Source organism: Amphiprion ocellaris, chromosome 18 (genome assembly GCF_022539595.1).
Source record: "Amphiprion ocellaris isolate individual 3 ecotype Okinawa chromosome 18, ASM2253959v1, whole genome shotgun sequence".
NCBI lineage: Eukaryota > Metazoa > Chordata > Actinopteri > Pomacentridae > Amphiprion > Amphiprion ocellaris.
In genome coordinates, this window is record NC_072783.1 from 21310235 (window position 1) to 21335288 (window position 25054).

Here is a 25054-nt window from a genome sequence, read left to right on the forward strand (position 1 = left end):
CCACAGCAGTTAATTAGATTTTGATTTGTTTATAATTTCCAAGAATACATTTACTAAATTCAGGACAACAGCTTATAAAAAATGTAGAGAGAAACCCACAACGAGTAAACCCGTGCAGGCTAATTACAGCTGTTACGCTGCGCTGTAGTGGGGTGAGTTGAAATAAATTAAAAGAAACCTGTTCCTCATTTTTGCCGGAGACACCCAGGACCCGCCCTTCGGGGCGCCTGGAGGTCCCCGCACCCCAGTTTGAGGATCCCCTCCTCCATCCTCCCGTTCAAACCCACGGGGCTGTCGGCCCTGCTTCTGCCCTGGACGCGGTGATGCAGGGGTTAACGTGGTGACGTGGTGCTCCTGAAGCGGTGACCCGCGGGGCAGCCAGTGGGGGCTGCAGGGGGAGAAGAGGAGAAAGCCGAGGTTGAGGTCCTGTTTGGGAAGGAGGGCAGGAGACACCGGCAACCACCGCAATTATTGCTCTGCGATTATTTCCAAGCTCCAGCTCGCAGACTTCGCTTCTTCCGCATTCATCTCCAGCCTGCGCCTCATTTGTTTTCCGCAGAAGTGTCCGCTTTATCAATGAAACCCGAAAGGAAGGCTGAGTTTGCATTTGTACGTTGTCACTGCACTGATGTTTGAAATCGTTGTTTTTTAAATCCAGGTCGACACAGCGAAGCAGACTGAGATCTGTCTCTCTCGAGCGAGAACTGGAGATAAATTCACTTTTACGCACAAACTTGTCTGGACCGTTTGGACTCGATCAAAGGCTGCGGGGCAAACGCGCAGAAATGCCACGGACTCTTTAACGCCTGTGCTAAATGTTTATGGCGCTCTTACAATTGAAGCCGTGTGTGCACGGCAGTGTTTGCCTGCACCGGTCGGTCGGTCGGTCATCCTCAGAACAAAATGCCTGTGAAACTCTGGACAGGAGCAATATATACATACACACACATATACAGCAGGCGTTGATGTAGGTAGTGGTGAATTTTAAAAAGGTGGGTAAACTGTGACCTCCAGGCGGTAATTAGGCCTATCATTTGCCAAACAACCGCCACTATAAACAAATATCACTTAGATTTCCAGTGGACTGATTGCTCCTTTTCATGGCAGACTATTCCACAAATAAAACTAGGAGTTTGGTGTGGTCTGCCTTCCATTACAGCACAGCTGTAGGTTAAACGCGTGGACCTAAAACCTTCATCAAAACTTGTTGAGGAGGTGAGAGGCAGTTTGGTGTAAAATCTCGTACTGAACATCAGAGAGATCCATGTGGAAAGAGTGATTGGCCTCCTGCTCCACCTTCATGCATAGAACCGGTTCAGCACACTCACAAATGAAAACAAAACTGGTGCTGGTCAGAGGGGGGGAAATGTGCGAGTGTTTTGGTGCGTAAAATGTGTGTGAAGCCAATTTTAGTGGAGCCTACACCTTTGTTGGTGGGGACAGGAGTGGGTGTACTTCTGGTGTGTTACTCATAAGCACGCCTGATGATGTCCCTTTGCCCCCTCCCCTGATTAAAAAAAGAAAACAGAAAATGCAAGTAAGCTTCCAGTCCAGACGAGAGTGCATGGGAAGGAGAGAGAGAGTGGGAGAGAGAGAAAGGGAGAGTTTCTCCATCAATTTTCTGTTTAATACCAGCGCTTCAGCTCCATTGTGGGAGAGAGAGGACGCGTCGTCCAGACATAAATTTGCTATTATACAGCTTCACGGAGACTCGCATCCACAGGATCCGGCGCATGTAGTCGGGGAAAAAAAATCCCTCGGTGGATAAATTCAGCAAAAAGAGTTAACGTGTAAGTAAGCAAGCGGAGCACTATTTAAGTCCATACATTTGAATGCGCATTGGTTTGGAGAGCGCGTAGAAGCAGGATTTAATCAAGTTCTCAAGGTTTGGGAGGAAGAAAGACTCTCTGGTTGTTTTCCAGTTTAACGCCTTAATCTGTGCGCTACAGCTGTTTATTAGGGAGGTGTTATTTTGTAGGCTGTAGTCTACGTTTAATTATTGTCAGTGTAATTCATTTAATTTTTTAAAATGTATACATTTATTTAAATTTACTGCATTTTCACTGAGTTTGACATGTAATTTGCAAAAAGTCTTGATTTTTGTTTGAACCTAAACGTCTCCATAACGGGTTTAAGCTCCAGTGTCCAGCCTGTGCGCATGAAGTTATTTATCTGCTTGCTTTATGGGCAGTGATTATGCGATTTAGCCCAGTTCTCTTTATTTTGAACTGAAACATGCAACAACTTGGTGTAACTGGCATTATGTGCGTTCAAAAAATGTGGATATTTTGTCTTTTGTAAAGTAAAAGTCTGACAGCAGACTAGTACAGACGGATGTATGCTTTATGACTTCCATAAGTCAGCATGCAGTATATAGATAATATAAGAAAGTTTGTCAGTTGGGGCCTCGGAGTTGGGGGGTGGGGGGGTGTAATGACACACACACACACACACACACACACACACACACACACACACACACACACACACACACACACACACACACTGAAGCACATACTCCCTTTAGTTGAGCAGAGTTGGGTGTAATAGTTTGTCAGGCTTACTTCTCTTATATTAAGTTACACGGTAAAACTGTATAAGGATCGGCCCACTGAGCTGCTGTTTATCTCCCTCTCTGTCTCTCTCACATGAACACACAAAGAGCTTTGGCAACATGTTGGCAAAAGCTCTCTGATTTCTGACTTAGTTTGATAAAGTGGCAGTAAAGACAAAGGTTGTGTAGTTGACTGATCCTGGATTTAGATATTGATGCAGGGATTTATTTTTCCTTCTTTCCACCTTTCTTTTCTTTTATCTTTTCTTTTTAAAATTCCCACCTACACTACTTTGCATTACCATTAAGCCAATACTTTTATTTTTCATAAATAACTTGATTTATTTATTCATACAGCTACAAACATTTAAAGATTAAGCTATGTATTTGCAGTCTAATTTATAAATAATTGTGGTTGACATGATCAAGTCAAATCAAATACAGTCTTCATGCTCATGCGCAAAGTTTCTTAATTTTGAAATTGACTTTACACACTGGAACTTTAGAGCTGCAGAAAAGAAAAACTTTTTCAGTTTCAGTGTGCATTGAATATCTTTTTAAATTCTTGACGCTTAAGCACAGATATTTTATTTTGTTTCATTCTTTTTTTAAATTTTTTAAAATTTATGGAATAACACACATTGCATAAATGTCCCCAAATCTGCTAAAATTATACAGTAAATTCCCGGATGGATGCAATTTACTGCAATTATAAAACCGTTTTACTGTGTACAGACTCTACAAGCAATAAAATGGTATCATTCTGGACAGCATGGTTATTGGACACATGGTTTACAATGCAGCCATGATTGTAGTTACTTCTTTTCTTTTTAGTTTTAAAAGTTAAACTTTATTTGACACAGTAGGTTATTCAGTATCAAATGTGAAAAGATCTTTAGCCTAAATCAATTTTTTTTTTATTGAGAAGTTATACAAATTCAAAGATGTCTTTTGAGGCTTTGTGGAATCTTAAACCAGCAAATAAGGACAAAATCCAAGAGACTTGATGACTCCTTATTCCAAAAAGGTTTGCCAGTGTTGAAAGTTTTCTAAACCCTTAAAGCACAATCTGTCTTACTGTTAAAGTCATGCAAACTAAGTCTCTGTTTCTGGTGAAGGAATCAGTTGAGTTTATTACAAAGGTCAGGTGACCTCTTGACCCCATGACCTGTCCTGGAGATGGCCTACTCAGCGTCATATTAACAGATTTTGGCTTGTGTTGTTTAGCAATTTTATTTTATGATCTTCTTGCAGAAATAAAACACACACACACACAAAGATGTTTTCATTTTCGAGTGTGTGCATGTTGGCAGTGGAGGAGGAGAAGGAAGTGTTGTCAAAATCTTGGAAGACAAATAGGGAAAATGAGGTGGCATCGGGCTGAGGTGGTCTGTGGCACAACGCACGCACGACGTATTTAATCCCATTATTTGCGTGTATAGTATCAGCGTTTCATAGCTGCTACAACTCAGCTCTCCTCCCGTCTGAATATAAGCTCGCATTGCCAACAGCGCACTGGACAGAACGATATGGCTGTTTATGTTCAAATGGTAATGATAATTAAAGCCTCCACCTGCGTATTTTGATGGCCTATAAATAGATACTGGTGCTTTCATGTCATCCATACAGGCCTGCTGGTGGTTCCAGCCGGATATATGGCTGTGTGACAGGTACTAATTTGGTGCCCAAGCTATTCCCTCTGCCACCATCATCATCACCATCATCATCTTCCTCTGCTGCACTATCATCTTCGATCTGGAGGCATGTGCCTTTTGCATGGCAGTATGCCTTGCTTCACAGTGCAAGTCTTCTTTTTTATTATTTATTTTTCATGCCAACCGTTTAATATTTGCTGACCCGTTGTGAGGCTCCTCTCCAGCCTATCTGTCAGGATGATCAGAAATAGCAGCCTCTGTCCTGCACACACAGAGAAGAAAAGGTCATGTTGTTTTTGTGTCCAGTCAACTTCTGACTTCATCACGTCTTCTTCTGTCTTTGTGGTCGACAGTGTTGTTTGTTTGAGGTTGATATTTGCAATGTGTTGGCCACCAAGAAAAAAGGAGAGGTTTCTCTACCCACACCACCGCTGCTACATGCTCAGAGCGCACAGAGCAGCCTTGTTTTTCGTAACACAGTCCAAAGCTTGGCAGTGCTACGTTTCTTTTTATGCTTTAATATGGCTCTATTGTCTCCTGGGGTTGCACCACCTTAGATAGCCGGGCGTCTCCCTGCTGAATGACCCTGTTTAGAAATTCTCATCATTAAAGGGCTATCAGAAATATCTGGTAAGAATAGGATGGTTGCCCTGTATGGAGGGCCTCCCGTGGAGACAGCTCTCCATTTGGACCTCGTTTAAAAAACAGCCTTGCCAATGTGTTTCCCGTTGACTGTGAATTATATATGTATATTTTAAAATGTGGTCGTATTTAGGAAGTTTATTCAATTAATTTTAGGAGAACAGCGCTGCGCACTTAAGCTATGCACTTTTTAATGCGCAGTCCGAAAAAGCAACGCTGAACTTATGCTTGTCACAAAATTATGCGCTATGCAGCCTGGAAACAAAAAGATCTGAGAATAACCTATAAATAATGCTGGCAGGGCAGTATTTGTTTTTCATTCAAGTTGTGACAACCGCAAACGCCGAGCAGGAGCAGGAGCATGGGGAGAGAGCTGCCTCGGTGTGGCCGCGGCTAGACGGCAAGACAACGGCGAGAGTCTCGCAGCGCTTCTAGATCTGGTGTGCAGGGACGAAAGGAGAGGAGAGAGAAAGAGAGAGAGGAGCAGAAAAAAACGGGGAAGAAGGAAGCGAAGAAGGGAAGGTGGAAAGTGTCAGTCAGGAACGCTTCATTGCTCGAGGACAATCCGTGCGCAGGACCGGTCTGTTTCAAGAGCAATCAGTCAATCCGCATTAATTACCCCCCTCCCCTCCTCCTCCTCCTCCTCCTCCTCTTCCTCACCCCTCCTCCCCCACTGTATAGGGTAGCTTGCGCTGCTGGCACACGGACCCGAGGAGGACTGGGGTGCTTGTGTTATGCTTTCTCTGCGCGCACACACACATCCACGCACCCAGCCCCCCACCTTTTTAAGTGAAAAAGAACCAATAAAAATCAAGCAATAAAAGGCTTTTCCTTGTCACTAAATAAATTAAATGCAGATTTCTGTTTTAAGTGGCGGAGCCCCTTTTGTGAGCTGCGGAACAGGATTCTTTATTGTGCCTCTGTCATTAGTGCTGAGGACAACACTGTCGGACCGAGGGAGGGGGGAGTCAGTTCATTTAGTATATATATATATATATATATATATATATATATATATATATATATATATATATATATATATATATATATATATATATATATATATATATATATATATATATATATATAGTCTTACAATCCGCTGTATGGGTATTGCATTGTATATACCCTGTCAACATTTCCTGGCATTGGTTCATGACAGGTCCTAAGCTGCTGGAATCAAGAAAAATGGCAGCACTCATTTTTCTCTTTTACTGTGAAGGTTGATGGAAAACACAAAAAACTATGCTCTTCCTTTACATCACTGTTTTTGCAGTATTAATAGCTGGGAACTGTGATTTTTGCATGAAACTGCAAACCTGTTGGTTAGAATAACATAGATGTCACATGCATTATATATTTTAATACTCCCCCCACCCCCCGGTTTTTAAATAATTAATCATTTTAATTTCCTCTTATTGAGTATGTACAAATAAACACACAACCCACATATTTTGGTGCAGGAATAGACCCAGATTTCTTAATGTTTGTGTCACCTTAATGGACCTTAATGCATACATTATAATTCAGAGGTGTCTTGCTGTCTATATATAGAGAAGACTTCGTGTTATTAAAATATCAGCAGTGGAAGCGTGCACAAAAATCTGCAAATATGAGCTTTTTTGTGTATAGGCTACTGTGTGTGTGGGTGTGTGTGTGTGTGTGTGTGTGTGTGTGTGTATGGACACGTGGTGGCTGAAGCTCATTGCAGAGCGCATGCAGGGTTTGGACATGCAGGCTGCTATGTGAATTGGAAAAGACGGTAACGATTATCTAATTACAGACCTGATAAATCTGCTCGCTTTGGCGTTATTTGATTTGAATTATATATGTATCAGATAATTTCAATTTATAGATGAAAGCCTGCCTTTTTATTTAATTTTATTTCTTTATTGTGCTCTGCTTACATACTGTTTTGTAAGCCGTGTCAGCTGCAAACCAGCTTGGGACGCTACTATATTTTTCCAGTGTGTTTTGTTTGGGGTTGGACCAAAGATATAAGGAGAGACTGTGTTTTAACATGAAAGGACATCAGTTAGAATATATGCTTGCTTATGAGGTGCATGTTTGACTTCAGCTAAAAAACATACAGGCTGTAAGGATTTGCAAACATGCATTATGACTATTTGTACATCTGACAAACAAATGTATACATTTTATATATATATTGTTTGTAGTTCATATCTTTTCAAATATTTTTTATTTGTCATCTTTATTTTCAGGTGTGTTTTTTTTCAGTATCAAGAAATAAAAATCTCTAAATACGATCTCTTCGCCCTTTAGATAAAATTAATAAGCTAATTTATAATAACCGACCTACCGTTTAAGCTCCTGCGTAAACCTGGGAACGTCCACTTAATTATTAAATCATTGGCAATAAAAAAGTTAAGTTTGACACTGAAAGCGCAGCAGCACAGTGAGAGTCGAGTCCCGAGGATCCAATACTGCCACTGCTGTACCGTTTAGGTGAGAAAATGTTACACTTGTGCTTCTTAACAAACCTATACGACCGTCTCCTTTGTCGACCAAAACTTTTCTCCATCCACATTTGTGCAAAAAAGAAAAAGGGTGAGCTCCCTCTCGGCAGCCGTTTCCCGCTTCTGTTCTCTCCTCCATTTTCTAAACACAAAGTTGTTATTGCACCATTCCTGCGAATCTTAGCCTCTACATTTAATACAACGTGTAATTTCCCCCCTTTTACCGTATTCCCTTTGATTTAGTCACTCTTGACTCTCCTTTTGCTCTGGGGCCAACGGGGTTCGCCGTGGGGGGGCGCCTTGAAACCGCCCCTCCTTATCTCCTTTCATCGTTCAGCGCGGGGCCGCCTTGAAACCGCAGGGGCAGTAATTGCTTTTTTCAGGCAGCCCAGTGCGGACTGGCCAGCAGCCAATCAGAGCCTTGTTTACACTCGGTGATTGACAGCGCTCTGGCAGGCTGCCAGCCAATCAGGAGCGTCGCAGGGCTGAAAAAAGCCCCGAGTTTTAACCCTTTGCTTCCACGTATAAACAAAACCGGACGGGGAATATTAGCCTATAGCAGCTCATATATTTCGACATGGAAACACACAAGCCCATATCCTTCCACTTTTAATTGGCTAAATTAGTGAACCGTGCGCAGGGCTAACCCCGAGGACAGTAATGCTTTCAAATTACGCAGTGATTCAATTTGCCCGTGTGAGTGTGTGCGTGCGCGCGTGACAGAGAGTGAGGGGAACAGAGACAGGTAAACAGACACAGTCATGAAATACAAAAACACTGGATATACTGTAGCCTGTGTTGTTGATATAGGCTACATGTAACCTTTCTACGTCTCCAATAATAGGAACTTTATTAACCCTTTCTCTAGATTAACCTAGCCGTGTCGTTTCACAGATTACTTTATGTATATTTGAAATATTGGAGGATTTAAATAGCTAGCAATTGTCCGAAAAGGTTTTGGCTTTATGAGTGAAGCAGACAGTTAAATTTGATTTGTGCTATTCCAAGAATCTCAGTGGACAAATTATCTATATCAAATTTACATTTGACTTTAGGCCTACTCTTTACTGACTTGAAACGCTTTTTTCTTTCTTATTTCAGTTTTTTTTTCTTTTTAGCCCTTGAATTTTCTTCGTATTTCTGTTTCCAGTTATGCACCAAAACTCCAAGTCATATTCCTCATATATGAAAACCTACTGGGTAGGGAATTGATTTAGATTAATTATAGGTCTCAAACTTCTCCTATCTTAAGAAGGATTTTGTGCAAAATGCACTGCGAGATATTCGATGTCCAGTAAATCAGACACCGATTCTACTTTTCACATTCCACTTTTATTAGCCATATTTTTTATAGTCTTCTATTTATATACTTATAAGTGTATATATTGTAATACTGAAGACATTACTCATGCATCTTTAATATTTATATATCTTGCATAGTCAGTCATTGCTCATACTGTGTATTTTAGCGCATTCTTGCTGCTCTACTGTTTTGCGTTGCACTGCGCTCTTACTGCTTCTTTAGCACATCTGGTTAGATGCAAAACTGCACTAGTTGTCTTAGTACTCTGCAGTTACAATAAAGTTGAATCTAATCTAATCTAATCTTCTAATAAGGATTTATTTAGCAAAACATGTGCAGTGGGGGCAAGCGTAAAAGCGGATCTCCCCAAAGGAGCATCAATAAAACTATCACATCATCGCTGTCACACAGCAAAAATAACGACATAGCAGTGAGAGCGCAGGCAGCATTTGAACTCGACTGCAGCGGGATCACACAGAATGGGCTAGATGCTGTTTGCTCTCCGCCAGCGATCAGGAGAAAAAAAGAGACGCAGGCAGCGCCGGTTCCTCTCCTCTCTCCGCACCGAACAGCGCCGAGCTGTGCGCCCTGTCTCCTCGCATTTGCTTGCGCACGCAGCGCGCCGAGGGTTGCAAATCAAACGCCCGCCGTTTCGCTCCGCGGCTCCAGCGGCCTCCTCATTGGCTCGGAGCGGCAACCAATGGCAGCGTGTGTTTGCCGTCGAAGGGGGTGGTAGTAGTTGTGTGCGTGTGTGTGCGTATGTATGTGTGTGTGGTAGAAAAGGGTAGGGTGGGGGCGGAGGTGGGGGGAGCGCCTCACGGGCACGCTTTCACATTGTCGTTCTCAAACCAATAGGCCTGCGCGTCCACCCCTCCCCGCACACACACCCCTTCAACCTCAACCTCCTCCTCCTCCTCCTCCTCCTCCTCGTCCTCCACCCGGCGTGTCTGAGTCTCTGGTTGCATGAACGAGCCTCGATTCACTACAAGCCTGAACTTCTACGATGCGTCTCTCCCATACCTCAACTGACTGCACACCACAGTCTGCAGCAGCATAGGATGTAATCAATCCCACATGTTTCATCTCTGCGACTCGGGGATTTTCACTTTGAATATTTTTGTACTTTTTCTTTCATTACACCCTACTCGCCATACAATGGATATAACTTACCAGTAAGTAGAGAATTATTTTACAGCTGTGTTTTGTCATCTTTAGCGAACGGCGCTTTTAGCTCAAGTCTGTCATTCAAGAGAATGATTTAAATTCACCGATTTATTTAAATGGAGATACACCTAATTTACAAAACACCCCGTTACCCACTGTCATACCTTTAGAGAATATAATGCAAGCTGGTTAGTGCTCTGTGTAGTTTGCAGAATGACAATCTAAAGACATCACTCATCCTGTAACTGCATTAAAGCAACAGATCTCACCTTTTTTAAAATTTATTTATTTATTTATTTATTTTTGCAGTATTTTTGAATGATTCATTTCATTCTCGCTGTGTCCTCTCCTGTCCAGCGTGCACGGCTGAGCTGTCCACGATATGTGTCACTTCTTGATGTTACATCCAAATTACTTGTGTTTCTAATTCATTCGGGACAAAAACAAAACACAAAAAACCCTGTGCTTTCCAGCGATCCTCGTAGCGCCGGGTTTTAGAGATTGTAAATTGTAGATTATTTTCTTTGTTAGTTCGCTATTGTGTGTGTGTTCGAGTGTGTGTGTTCGAGAGGGGAGGGAGACGGAGAGGTTTTATTGCAAGCTGCAGTGCTCCCTCGGTATGAAGGCTGTGCTGACGCCGGGCTGTCTTCGACACAGCCGGGCTTGTCTCTCCTGTTTATCCGGCCTTTGAATATCCAGATTTAGTGCGCTGGTTATGCTTTGTGACTTTTCTTTATTGGAAAATTGTTGAGGGTAATGAGTTTGCCTCAGAACCCAAGAGCCACTTCAAAAGTCTTTTATTTTTTAACTCAAATGCGCCCACATTTATGATTGAATAGATTTCTGCTCAAATGACACAAAAGGTTGTTTTTTAAATTATTTTGTTTGAGATCGAACAGACAACAATTCTTTGCGGATATGCTGGTTTTTGTGTTAAGTTCATGTAATGTCATCTTGACCAGCAGTGGTTACTTTTGTAGAGGGGGATTTTCGTCTGACGATAGTTTGACCCTTTGCAGGGCAACGATGGTGGAGGTGTGTGTGTGTGTGTGTGTGTGTTTGGGAGGTGTGTGTAGAAGGTCTGGGGGATTCTGCGTAGAGTGGAAGGAAGACTGAACACCTTCTACGTATGAAACACACACACACACAGTCACACGCTCACACACACCATCTCTCACACTACAAGCAGATCCAAAAGATCATTTTCCCAAACTGTTACGCGCGATCTGCTCACGTCGTTTTGTTTGCGTGGCGTGCGATAACACGGGATTTAGATTCAGGTTGTTAAATGCAGCCTGAGTGGCTCTCTGTTGACGTGGAATGTAAACACGCAGGACGTGTGTTTACGGCCTGAAAATTTAAAAATGTATAGACAAATGTCAGACGAGAGTGGTTTATGATTGATGTCCCGTAGAGAAGGGCCATTGTTTCTCACAGCCTAGGGGACAGGAGAGTCCATTTTGCCTTCCCTGTGCGCTTGCAGTAGCCTGCGCTCCTTTCCCTCATTTTTTGCCTCTTGCTGTCGACTAGATGTGGTCAAAACAGATAACGTGGTTCCCGCAAATAAACAACAACAAAAAAAAAGCTAATTAAATAATTTAAATGCATTTGCAGTTTGGCTAGATATTCTTATTCTAGAGCTTAGGAGACTTCACGAAAACATTTGCAGGGTCTGTCAGAGCTGCGCAACTTGGGAGATTTTTTCCCTCTTAAAGAAAATACAATTCCTGAAAGTTGGAGTCCTTGAGCAATCTGTGTGAGTGGGTGTGTGTGTGTTAAAGACGACTTGAAATATCCGAGCTTATGCAGGCTATATTCCTCTGCACTTCATAAGCCCCTGGTCCACCAGAGCATTTGATATTTTCTTTGTTCCTTTATCGTTGGTTCCTGGGAGGTGCTATCAGCATCTACAGAGTGCTAGATGGACGTGCCATGCATTGAAAGGCCTAATAGATGGACTGCTGCTGAGGTGTGTTTGGGGAACGCAGGCACCCAGATCTCCCTATATGAGCATCACAGGGAGCCCTATTTAAGTAAATGACCTGGGCTATGAGGTATACATATAAAGTCGATGATTTCCTAGTCTATTTCGCTGTTTATTGCCTCACTCTTTGGCACCGGAGCATAAAGGTGATTTGATTTGTGTTTGTGATTACAGTGTAGCCCATACATATACAGTATATGCAGCAGAGATGCATGGTGTGTGCCATTGTCAGGAGGCGAGGGGGCTGCTGACTTGATAGAAATAACTGTTTCATCGTCGTTTCCATTAATAAGCATCAACCACAAATAATAATCCTGATTACAGTGGTGAGAACTGCAAGAAGTCCAACAGCGGTGGTGAAATAACTTGTGTAAATTTATGGAAGAAAAAAAAACAGCCAGTCAGATTTAGTTTATAAAAGCTACACAGCAAACACTATAGACCTAGTGTGACTACTGGACTTTACATCAATCCCTATATAGGTGTCTTTTAAAATTAAAAAAATTAAGAATATGTTTTACTCCAGAGTGACACAACCATACATGTGTGAACAGGGGATCCGATTTTATGGCAAATACGTGAAGGAATAAATCAATTTACATAAATCCTTGAATGGAAGCAGAAGTGTGTGTATTTCTTTCAATTTGCGGCTCTATTGGGATTTAGATTTTGGTCACCATAAAGATAAAAAAAAACTGTGTTTTTTTGCGTTCGTGCTGTGTGCAGATGGTTTTCTTGATATTTTAGTGCAAAAGCCCCGAGGTTCAGTCTGTTTATGACCAGTCCTCGTTGTGTCTAAAGACTTAACAACTCCTTCATCGGAAGAGACTTTTTTTTTTTTTTTTTTTTTTACCGCTGTGAACTCTTGTACTGTGTCTGCATCATTTGTTTGTACCTGAGCCAAATCTCCCCTTTCCTTTCCATTCTTTTCGCTGATAAAGAAAGCTCCCGTGTGCGTTATTTGCATCGTGTTTGGTCACAGGATGAAGGAGGTGGGTGAGGAGGAGGGGTGAGTGTAAGGGGGAGATTCCTCTGTTGGGGTGCAGGGTAAATCCACATCAACTCAGTTCACCCACCTTTTTCATCCACAGGGCAGACTTTACGCACCTTTCCGAGCTGGTATAAATCGCCTTTAAAAGTAACACAGAAGATCGTTGCCAAAGTAGTTCAGATTATATGTAAATGTGGGCTTTTTGTGACTTTTCAATTGCTTTTTGTGTGTATTGTGCTTGTTTGTCTAAACATAAACAGTGACTGTCTCTCAGTTCAGCATTTATTATTGTCAGCGCCTTGACTTGTCTCCTGCTCTCTCTTTTGTAGGACATGACGGGGACTCAGTTTCTACCCTGCAAAGCCAAAACTCCGCTCAAAGCGAGGGGAGCCCGAAGTTCATAAAAGGGATTATTTGCATCTGGGTGCCTGAGAAAACCTTCGGTGCCTCCGGATTTTACTTTGGATTTGGGATTTATCGGTTCTCGTCGGGATGGAAAGCCGAGATTTCGCTCCTCCGCACCACCTCCTGACGGAGCGGAGCGCTTTGGTTCACAGCGCCGCGTCTCGGATGGCGCCAGGCGGCCACGGCTCCGTGCAGCACCCCGCACACTTCCAGCCCGGAAAATACTACTCATCCCATCTCTCCATGGGTCCGCACTCAGGTTTGTTGTGAATGCACTTCTTTTGCGTGTATGAATGACAAGTGTGGGTTAAAAGAACAAAGCACAACAAAACCATGCACTCTCTTTTGTCTGAAACATATGTTTTCCATATTGCAACCTTGGGAAACCTTGAAGCTCTTTAGGATTTAACGTGGAAGGGAATTGCTCTGACTTTGTTGAAATTTAGAAATTAGCAACCAGGCGCAGGCATCTTCAAGAGTTTTATGTTTTACTTTATTTAATGAACTGTTTATGGCGCAGCTGCTTGCTGTGCGTAATACACGAAAATAAATATAACATGTCAGTGTAGTCTCACATAAAAGCAAAAAGATGAAATACACAGAGGAAATTTGCCTTCCTTTTGCAAATTAGATTAACTTTAAATTTACAACTTAGGTCATCCTCACTTTTTTGGTTTGTTTTAAACCTCTCAAGAATTTTGCAATATTCCAGGGTTATTTGTTTTTTTTTTTTTCAAACAGGAATTATTGGGTGTTTCTATAGTGGCATAATCTTGTCATAGATTTATATGGTTTCATCAATTAGTGAAGTACTAATCGTTGCCATTTGATGTAATTAATTAGAATCGGGTTATTCCAGCGCTTATATTTCCCATTAAACAATAAATTAAAGCTATTAGCTGAGCCAGTTTCTGTGCAGTGTCTCCTCCTTCATGTGTGGTTCCGTTGGGGATGGAGCTGGTTTGGTGTCGGTGGGTTCCAGAGAGCGCACGCTGGTTTGTTCTGGTCACAAACCGGGAGTCCAGGGGTGAGGTGGGAGGTGGGGGAGTGAAAGGGAGCTCATGGCTAGTAGAGGTGCGGGTAATACCAGAAAATCCGGTTTCTATATTGAGCGGGGACGTGACGGGGTGCGAATGGGTTGACAGTGCATGCATTAGATTTAACAAGTAGCTTTGGTATCCTGTCTCAATAGGGGAGGTGTGTGTGTGTGTGTGTGTGTGTGTGTGTGTGTGTGTGTGTGTGTGTGTGTGTGTGTGTGTGTGTGTGTGTGTGCGTGCATGCGTGCGTGTACGCGCGCTGCCGCTCGTGTGTGTGCGTGTGGAGAAAAAGCTTTTGCTCCAAATCACAGTCTTCATACATACTGGACCAAAACGTGTCCGATGAGAAATCTCATTAATTATCGTTTGTAAATGCTCAGAGTTCTTTGAAGAGACGCACAAACTCGGACATATGAATAATACCGTTGTGTGTTGCATCCACACATCCTCTGTCTCCACTTATTTCGATGTTCAATAGTTTTACACAACGGTAAATGTTGTTTAAATTTTGAAACAAAATACACAATTTCCACACTTTTTTTTTGAAGAATATAAAGTGAGCCATTTTGATATTTCCTGTTCGCCAGGCTCTGATTCTAGTCTTGACTTTACATGAAGAGAACGTGACTCTCAAACACTAGGTTCATATTTTTTATCAGCTTGCCTTGTCTCAGACATACACTGTCATGTGAGCAACTACATTTGTAAGTCTCAGAATCTGTAATTTTGCTGTGAGTGTAATGTGTTTGTTTTCAGCCCACTTTATAGGCTTTGCATTTTTTCTGTTAATGTTTTATAACATAGAGCATGCAAGATTAATAGTGCAAGATTTATATTTATTATTTTTTATAATTTAGAGCTTTTAAAAATATAATCTAAAATGAAGCATATTTAATTGACAAAAAGTGAAATTAATGTGTTTGTGCAAAGGCAATTTGAACTAAATGCATTTTTTCTGAAAAACATATGCTCTACAGTCTGACACTTATTAAGTAATTTACATAATTACTGTTATACATTGTGCTATATTCAAAATATATTATAAAATACCTACATGGCAAGAATTTATTTTATAGCGATAAAACATTTTATATATTTTATGTGACATTTAGCTGCCTCTCTCCTTTAAATTCAGCTTAAAAGACTTAAGCGAAAAAAGACAGCCATGTCATTTTTAAACCTGTGACAAACAATCATCTAACCTGCGTAAGGATTTAAATACCACTTTGACTGATATTGCTGCTCGCTGACATGCATTATGGCCCAATTTAAAAATGATTCTGTAATGCTGAAAGGGGGAATAAGCATAGTAATGCAGGGTGATAATGCTATTGAAATATATTCAAGAGGGCCTCTCACTGGGTCTCAAGGTGCATGACACTGTATTGAGATTCCAGATATCCAGACTCTCCATGCATGTCCCTTATGGGGTTTTGACTGACATGATGGGCATAGAGGATTGTTGTTTTGGGATGGGGGTTGGGGTATGTGTGTGTGCATGCATGTGTGTGTGTTTGCTGGGAGGTTAGGATGAGGGTTACCTTTGTCCTTGCCCCCCTTAGAGATTCAGAAAGCTGTATGCCTGGCCCTAGGCCTCGGCACAGGGGGTAGATATGATGTGGAGTTGGCCATAGCAAGACAGGAGGGGGGGCTATGACAGGGGTTTGTTTCAGATCCTCGAGACACACACACACACACACACACACATGCACACACATTTTACAGTCTTACACTACCAAACTGGGTGTATCACTTACAGAAATTCAAAGTTAAAAAAAAGAGACTCCCCTCATTCTCCCATTTCTTCATATCCTGGAAAACCTGCAATCCATCAATTTGCTGAAGCCTCTTATTTAGATCAGCATGGTGTCTGCTTGAATGCGGTCGCGCTTGACAAGGTGATGGAATGACAGACGCATACCAACGCCATAAGACTCAGCCCCATTTGATAAAACCCCACAATGATATTACACAGGCGTTTAGATTACTGATAGGAGCAGTGGGAAAGCCTTTGTCTCTGTCTGTCTGTCTTGCTCTCTTTCCCCTCCCATTTTCACCGCTTTGCTTTTATTCCAGTTTCTCTCTCCTTCTCTTTCTTCCCTTTTCTGTGATGTAGCCTCTGGGCAGTAGTTGTGCAAGTGCGTGCATACATATGTGTGTTTGTGTGTGTGTGATTAGGGTTAGGTTTAGCCTGCAGTAGCACAGGTGTGCAGTATTATGGAGGGCGTGGCAGCGCTTGTCATTGAACAGGTGTGTTACTTCCCAGACAGCAGACGGTTTTTGTTTACATGATTGTGTGTGTGTGTGTGTGTGTGTTTGTGTGTGACCTAGTAATACAGACAGAAAGAGTTTAGTTCATGTTAGGTGTGCACGCATGCACAGCTGCACACATTCACACACTTGGAAGGGTTTCTATCTTCAGCTGCTTGTGTTTCTGGCTTTGAAAAAGTAATAATTCCTAATCATAATGTTTTAGTTAGACTAGATAACCTCTCGGTCACTTCTCTCTTTCTCTCTGGTCTCTTTGGCCTTTCTCTCCTGACCTTTTTCTTCTTCTTATCCCCTTCTTTCTCCCCATGTTCAGTCTTGTTAGTGAAGCACAAGCTCCTGCAGTTAAATTCAGCATATCTCTCTTCTAAATGTGTGTGTAGCTGCATGTGTGTGTGTTGCATGCAGACGCCCTGTCCATTCATCACGATGCTGTCAGTAATATCTCTCCTCTCTTGGAAGTTTCTCTTCTTTGGCTTTGATCGTCACGGCAGCAAAGATGAGACACACCCCTTCACCCTCCTACCTGCACACACCTTCACACACAAAACAACTCACAGGGCATGGAAAGAGAGGATGTGTATACATGAGTCTGGTTTCTGTGCATGTGTGTGTGCTTGTGGAATCTGGTTTGTAGTTCAGATATGCATTGGTGTGTGAGCGTCTGCATCTTTTTTATGTTAAAAGGTGAAGGGAAGCCCTATATAGATAAAGAAAGAAAGGCAGAGAAAAGAAAAGAAAAGCAATGATGGATGGAGTGGAGGAAGGAGGAGGAGAGGGGGTTGAAGTGGGGGTGTGAGGGGGGCTGAGGGAGTAGATAGGCTGAATGTTTCCACCTGGTTGGTAATCCAGTCAGATTACCACCGCCTGACAGCACCCACTGGCCGTCATCCCCGACTCCTCAGCCTGGCATCTCCTCTGCCTCTCAGGAGTGTGAGTGAGTGAAAGCGAGAGAGAGGAGATGCTTGCATCTGTGTGTGTGTGTGTGTGTGTGTGTGTGTGTGTGTGTGTGTGTGTGTGTGTGTGGGAGATGAGTCAGCAGTGGACAGATCCACCCCACCCCTCCTCCACCTTACTAACACTTCCCAGGGTACAAGGGGCACATCTCTGGTGCAGCGTGCAAGACGACCCCCTGCGTGGAGGAGACAGCTGGTGAAGGCTGCAGCCAGTCGAGCTGCGACTGGATGCGGCGGTGAAGGAGAAGAGTTCAGTTCAATTCAAGAGAAAAAAAAAATCTAAATTTTATTTGACCTACTTTGGATCAATACAATACAATACAATGCTATACTGTGTCAACCTAGCCAAGTGCATTAGGAGAAAACCACTAAAGACATTAGGTTGTTTTTATCCAGCATCATGTTTTGTTTTTAATATACATATATTATTGCTGGAAAATGTGTTTAAAAAAGAATTTACAAATCAATTTTTAAATTAAAAAACTGTAATAATCATTTGTGTTTGTAAAACAAAATAAAATTTTTAAATTGTGACAGTTCTAAAGTTAAAAAAAAGGCTTACTGTCTACCAAAGGGTCATATTAGCAATATTTTAGTTTATTAAAATATAAGTCAAAACAACCCATTTGTTCAGGGTAAAGTTAACACCGTGCTTTATCTCAGCACATTGGACTGCATGCAGGAGTGATTTGTGATAGGGTTTATTTCATCCAAACACACTTGCTGTTTTCTTTTCAAATTGCTTTTTATATACACAATTTTTTGTCAACCTTAAAATATTGGAAAACTGATTAGACACCCACACCAGCGCCACTCATATCTAAATGTGAGATAAAACATGCAGCAAGGTCAAAGAAATCAGTTAAATGACTGTTTGAAATTTGTTGGTGAATTAAAAGCATTAAGTCACTAAGGAAGGCCAGAAAAAGTCATTAAAGGCATTTCCATTACAAATTATACTCTTGTGTATGCTTTGATATTTCCAGCAAACTATGGCACATAATTTAAATATATTTAGGAATGTTTTGACCTCAGACCAATTGTGACTGAGATTTGAGCTGTCTGAGAGGTCAGTAGGAAGATTTTTTTTTTTAAAAGTATGTGGTGAATAAAAAATTCTTTTGATGTTAGGGGTTTGAGTGAAGCTTGCATTTGCTCTGAAGCACATTTGCCACTGTGACAGAAAGACTTTTGTCTCATCTCCAACTCTCATCCAACATGAGAACAGCTGCTTATTGTCGGTAGCAGTGATTTGAAGGGAGTGGGGTGCGTTTGGTTGCGACATCTCCGGGGTGTGAACACACACTACCATCTGATGACTTGGCATGTGAATGGAAAGCGCCAGACTTCCTCTGTCCATGTGCTCTTTTCTCCCTCTCGCTCGTCTTTTCCCTTTTCTTCTTCTCCTTCTTCTACTGCTGTCCCTCACTGACCAGACTCCCCCGTCTTCCTCGCCCTTCTTTAACCACATGCTCGCCCTGCCCTCTTCCTCCTTCTGCTTTCCTCTTTCACTTCCCCTTCACTATTGCATTCGCTCCTCTCAGCTCTTCGAGTGGTGCTCCAGCCCTCCTTCCTCCTCCTCCTCCTCCTCCTCACAGCCATGTTTCTCCCCCTCCTCTCCTCTCTTTTCCCCCTCTGCTCTCTCCTCTCTTTTCAATCGATCCCCCCACCTCTTGTATCCATCTCCCATCTCTGTCTAACTCCCCTCACGCCCATCGCTTCCTTGCGTTGTTAGCAGACCAGCTTTTCTCAGCACTCCTCCTATTTCTGTCTCAATTTCAGCCTGCTTCCTTTCCTTTTCCACATTGCCTCATTTGTTTCTCCCTTCTCTTTCCTTGCCTCTTCCCCCTCCCTTTCTCCCCACCACTCGGCCGGTTGTTAACGGGCCCGTCCCGGTGCTGCTCGGCCCACGGCCAACTCACTAAATCAGAAACGTTTGGAGGATTTGGCAAGAGGGAGTGAGAGCTCAGTGAGGCGCCTTTGAAGTCCAAGAAATGAGAGAAAAATGACATTTTAAACAGCCCGCAAAACACAAGGCTAAAACAGCTTCTTACTCTGTACAGGAGGAGGAGGGGGCTCTGTGTGTGTGCCTGTGTGTGAGTGTGTGTTCACCAAAAACTACAGTGTAAGGTGTTTAAACATGTGGCTGTTATTCATGATGTGATTGCAAGAAAAAGATATGTGCAAAGAAAGTGTGCTGACACTGTAATTCCCTGCTATATTATGGCTTTCCTCTTCCTCAGAAGGGTCAAGACAATTCCCTGTTTATGCAACATGACAGAAAGGTGACATCACTTAGTGATGGGGAGGGGGGGGTGGCAGACATGATGTCACAGTCCCGGCAGATCCACAGGTCTGCACCCCCTGAAAATGCACACCACAAAGCCAAGGCGGTGCAACCACGGCAACCCTTATCACAGCGGCAACCGACACCTGAGACGGGCCGGGCTTTTATCTGTCTCAGGGTCACATTTATGCCTGACTCATCGTCACTTGAGCTGACTTGTTTGACTCAGCCGGGGCCCTTTTCTCAGCTGTTGTGTTTTGCTTCTCTATTCGATTCATTTCAGCTCTGTTTGGCTCATTCATATTGTAATGGCCTCCATTCAGGCGGGTCTATGTCCAGTTTGTTTTGCTGTCAGGGGTTTAGATGGATGGAGGGGGCCGTAGGTTCATCTGGAGGTGAGGTTAAAGAAGGCAGAGTGGTCAGATGGCCTCCTGAATACGGGACCTTTCAGTTTTCATGAGTCACACTGCTGCCGTCATACAGATTGAACAGATTTAGGATTTGGTGCGAAAGACCAATAATGTGCTTTTAAATAGGAAGTAGGTACATATCTGTGTGTGAGGGTGGAATAGAGTAAGAAAAAGAGAGAAGCAGCTGTGTGGAACAGCATGGATCGTTACACAGTGACACACATGAAAGCATTAAGTATATTCAGGAGCCTTTGTTGAATATACATGGAGCTGTGTGCAGCTTTGTGTGTGTGAGGGAGAGAGAGAATCCTTTCCTATGCTCTTGCCGAGCTGAGAGTAGTGAGAAAGAAAACAAGAAGAGAGAGTGAGGGAGAGAGAGAGAGAGCGAGGAAAAAAAAACAAAGATCCGTCATCAGTCATTCATGGCTAATCAGTCTCGTGGGACGTGCACACTACACACACACAAACACACACTCGCACACACAGTGCCAAGGTCCTAATCCTACTGGGACTGCTCGTGCCTCTGTGTGTGCCTGTCTAAATTTTGGATCCAGGCTGATTATAAGCAAACTCTCTCCTTTTGCATGTCTCTCTCTCCCTCTCCCTCTACCTCCACTTCTCCCTCTTTCTTTTTCTGTCTCTTCTCCTCTGAATCTTTGATTGCTGGTAAAGTGTCTCTTCTCCTTCTCTCTGTTTTTCTCTCTTGTCTCTTTAATAACCACCTACTGTCTTTTCCGGCCGTTTTGATGTGTGTTTTTGTAATGTTTGGAAGCATGTGTGCATGCATAATATAGAGACTTCTTTTGTGTGTGAATGTGCACTTATGTTTGCTTTTTTTTTTTTTGCATGTGTATACTCACTCCTCTCTGCGTGTATGAAATTGTGTCCATACATCTCGTTTCGTCAGAACCTTTCAGTGTTGTCTGTGTTTTATACACTTCTTTGTTTGTTAAAGCTTTTGTAATTCAAGTAAGAATTAGTAACTGAAGGCTAAATTACACAATACTTAATACAGTACATTTATATAAGAATAAATAAACAAATAATTACAAAAGGAGATAAATATTTAATAAATACAACTAAGTATTCATAAGTTTTCTCTTTTCATTTGTGATATGCTGATATATTTTACAGCTACAAAAGGCTGTTTTTGTTGATGTGTTTAGTTGATTACCATTATTTTTTGGATTTCTTAACATGTAGTGTGATTCTGGGTCTATGTGGAAATAATTTTTTAAAAACGTGTACAGTTGGTGTGTTCCTTTGAAGCTATAAGCACCATCTCAGTAACTTTTAGCACTGAAAAAACATAGCCAGGAAAGCTACATATAAAACAAACTCTTCATATGTTTAAAACTTTGTTACTTATTTGCCATATTGCTCAGGACTAATTGTTTTGACAAAGAATCATGTGTTTTTATTATATTGTCACAAATATGTTTCTCCTGGAAGACAAGAAACAGTAATATTAGGTAATTATTACAGATTTGTTTTATTATTGACAAAATGAAATTATGTTGTTCACAAATTGTTTCAAAAACAGTGAAAAATTCCTTAAAGCCAAGGTGGCATCTTTTTTTAAATTGTTCTAAAATGACCAAAATCCAAAGAAATTTAGTTTAAGGCAAGCTGAAGCAAAAATTTCTGCAGTAAATACTGTGGAAGTTTGGCATTTTTGCTTAAAATGTGTAACAATTTATCAGAATAGCTGCTGATTAATTCTAACAAATTATTTCCATTTTACATTAAATTTTTATAGAGCTTGCCTGTCTTGATGGACAGGCTGCATTCACTGAATCTGTACATCTTGTGCATTCCCACAGCTTTTTATTTTCCATTGTGGTGAGGTGTATTATGAAAGTGTATTTTAAATCCCTATAACATGACTGTTTCTGCCCTTAGGATGGCGATTTTTTGGGGGAGATTTTGTGTAGTTTGTTTGGGTGAGAGTTTTTGCGCTGATGGAGGTAAATCTAAAATAATTAGACAGGCTATTTTGATATCAATTTTTTTTATTTGAGTCATTTTTAAGAAATTGCCAAACATCCACAGGTTCTTAAATTTACTTGCTTTTTTTTTATCATTGTCAATTAAATATCTTTGGGCTATCTTTGGGTTTGGATTGTTAATTGGAGAAAGCAGGATATTTAAGGATGGGGCTCTGATAAATAAGAATATATTCTGACATTTCACAGACTGAGTGATAAATCTGGAAAATAATTGGTAGTCTAATTGATAATGAAAACAATCATTAGTCGCAGCTCTTATTTGAGATTCAATCTGTTTTTCCCAACTCCATCAACATCTTGCTCGCCATCTTTCCTTTTGTTTATTTTGCTTCTCCCTCTTTTCCTCCCTCTTCATTTCTTCTCCGTGGATCTCTCCAATAATCTTTTATTCCTGTGTAAATATTACAGCAATGAGGTAATATAAAGAATGGAAAAAGGCGTGCTGAAATAAGGTCAGACTGGGTTATTCTCACCTGCTTTCTTTCTTCCTTTCTGTCTCTGTGTCTCACTCTCTCACTTCATCACAGGTTCCCACCCTCTCTCTTCCTCCACTCGCTGCCTTGTTGCCTCTCTCTCATGTTCGCTGTCTGCTGATCCTGCTCTTCTCTCTTGTTCAGTCTCTTCTCCCTCTCACACGCAGGCACACACTGACTTTCTGACGCCCACACACACACACACACACACACACACACACACACACATTTTCAGCATGCTTGCAGACACAAGCGTACACACACGTACACATACACACACCGTGACACCTGCATGTCGACTCGTTGAGGGTCTAATTTAAGTAAAGTGCTTCTCTAGGAACCACAACCCCTCAACTCACGATGATGGAGGGTGATACGCCGTGGTTGAACACACACAGATGCACACACACACATCCAGTGATGCTGAGATATGACTCACACACATCCAGTGATACTGAGATATGACTCTGCGGGGTGTTGAACTGAAAAAAGCTCTGTAGATGGCTTGCAAGTAGCATTATTGCAATAATAATTTGATATTTGATCCCTATGGGGAAATTCACCCTTTCTGGGCTGCTGGCACTGTAGGGTCAGTTAGAGAGCCGCCAGGGATTCAATGTCTTGCTAAAGGACACTTCAGTAGGGTGGATGCTCGCTGACATGGATGTGGTTGAATCTGTGTCTGCTGGTTAAAGGATGTTGTCATCTTCGCTGTAACCGCCTGCCTGCTTCACTTCTGCTGCGTAGGTGTGTTTGTTTCCACTGGAGTTTGAGCTAACTTTAGCTGAAGCAGGATTAAGCTGCACTGCTGCTGCTGCAAATCTTAGGCTGCAACCTTTATAGGAAAAAAAACGCTCATGTTTTGTTTCTGGTAACTTTAGTCTAATGTAAAAGTCAGATTAAGAGTAATTTAAGCACCAAAATTATTGCATGGTTTACAATTCTTGTATGTTGAAAGCACATTAGACCTAAATCTGAGAAACCTTCCCTTTGTCTTACAAACATTGCAGAAAAATGTAGTTGGCTTCTAATTTAATCCTCATATGTTGAATGTGATATGGCTTCAGAAGCATGTGTTACCTTGTTTGGCAGAAATCTACATATTTCGCTGTGTTTTCTGACCATTTGATAAACAAAATGTTTATTATGCTTGAGTAGAATAAAACACAATGGGGATTTGAAGTCAGTAGAAGCAAATTGTGAACACAACACTGAGCTATTCTGACATTTTTTAGTTGACATGGCATCTTTGAATGCAGATACATATTAAAAATTAGTTGTGGTAAATATGTTAGAATACATTTGGAGTAATTTATTTGGGTTCCTGCTAAATGTAAATCCAATATTGACTTTCGTAACACAAAAAATGCTGTAGAAGACATGGTAAGATTATGATGACACACCCTGAGTTAACACATTGGCTTAAAAAAAAGACACCCACAATTAAAAGATCATGGTTTTAAAGTGTAGTTTGTTGTGCAAATACATTTCTTTTAGCTCTGTTTGTCATCTTAACCACATGAGGTAAATATCTGACACTTAAACTGCTAGTTGTCCCATTATGTCCACCAGCTTGTTGTCCGTCTACTTTTTGGTGCTGAGCACAGTGTGGATTTTCCATTTTAGAGCTGTTGTGCTTTTCAGCTGCCCTCTAAACTTTAAAAGTAAAGGCAGACTAGAAACCAAAACAACTAGCTCAAGGATGCTAAAATGTTCTGTTGAGCTTAATGAGAGCTTAATTCTTTGTGGTTTTTAAACTATGAACTAGGTACTTAGCATGGGATCCATTCTTAATATAAAATCCTGAATATACTAGAGGGTCTAATATAAACTAAATATTATCTAAACAAATATTGAACCATTGTATCACACAGTCTTCACCTATTGTTAACATGTACTTGGTTTTGACTCGAAACTCTAATCAGAAATACTGTTAATAAGTAACAGAGACAAATAATAAAGCTCTAAAGAACATGTGTGTAATAGGGATTGTGAGCTAATGTGCCGTATGTTGTAATATGTAACCAGAAAGTAGTAAATGTTGATAAATGGTGAACTTTAATTGTATTTGAACTTCAGAGGATCACGTGATTTCTGAAGAAACACATCTCTCAGTTCACAGTGACATGGGTCCTGTTTGACTCACTTTGTGCTCCTCTTGGTTACTTGACCCCCAGGTGTACTTTATCCATCAGCAGGCACTTGCAGCTTCAAATCATTATACTCACTGTGTGTGTGTGTGTGTGTGTGTGTGTGTGTGTGTGTGTGTGTGTGTGTGTGTGTGTGTGTGTGTGTGTGTGTGTGTGTGTGTGTGTGTGTGTGTGTGTTTTTGCTGCGGCTGGAGACTGAACGGACCGTACAGGCGTGGCACAGACAGACTGAAGGACGACCAGCACTGGCGTCTTCACTCTTTACCAGAGCTGCAAAGCCACTGTGGTG

The 25054-nt window shown here is 41.6% G+C and overlaps 1 protein-coding gene across 3 annotated transcripts in view; it reads left to right on the plus strand.

The window, feature by feature from the left end:
• The first annotated feature begins 441 nt into the window (after nt 1–441).
• Nucleotides 442–25054, plus strand: part of bahcc1b (BAH domain and coiled-coil containing 1b) — a 68051-nt gene continuing 43438 nt past the window's right edge. The window contains exons 1-2 of one of the 3 annotated variants that reach the window (XM_055004294.1): nt 442–1790; nt 13100–13434. In XM_055004294.1, coding sequence (XP_054860269.1) covers nt 13263–13434 — 172 coding nt within the window. In that variant the 5' untranslated portion in view covers nt 442–1790; nt 13100–13262. Of the gene's footprint in view, nt 1791–9582; nt 9804–13099; nt 13435–25054 lie in introns of those variants that run through there. The other 2 variants (XM_035954976.2, XM_023285002.3) reach the window with 2 other exon arrangements.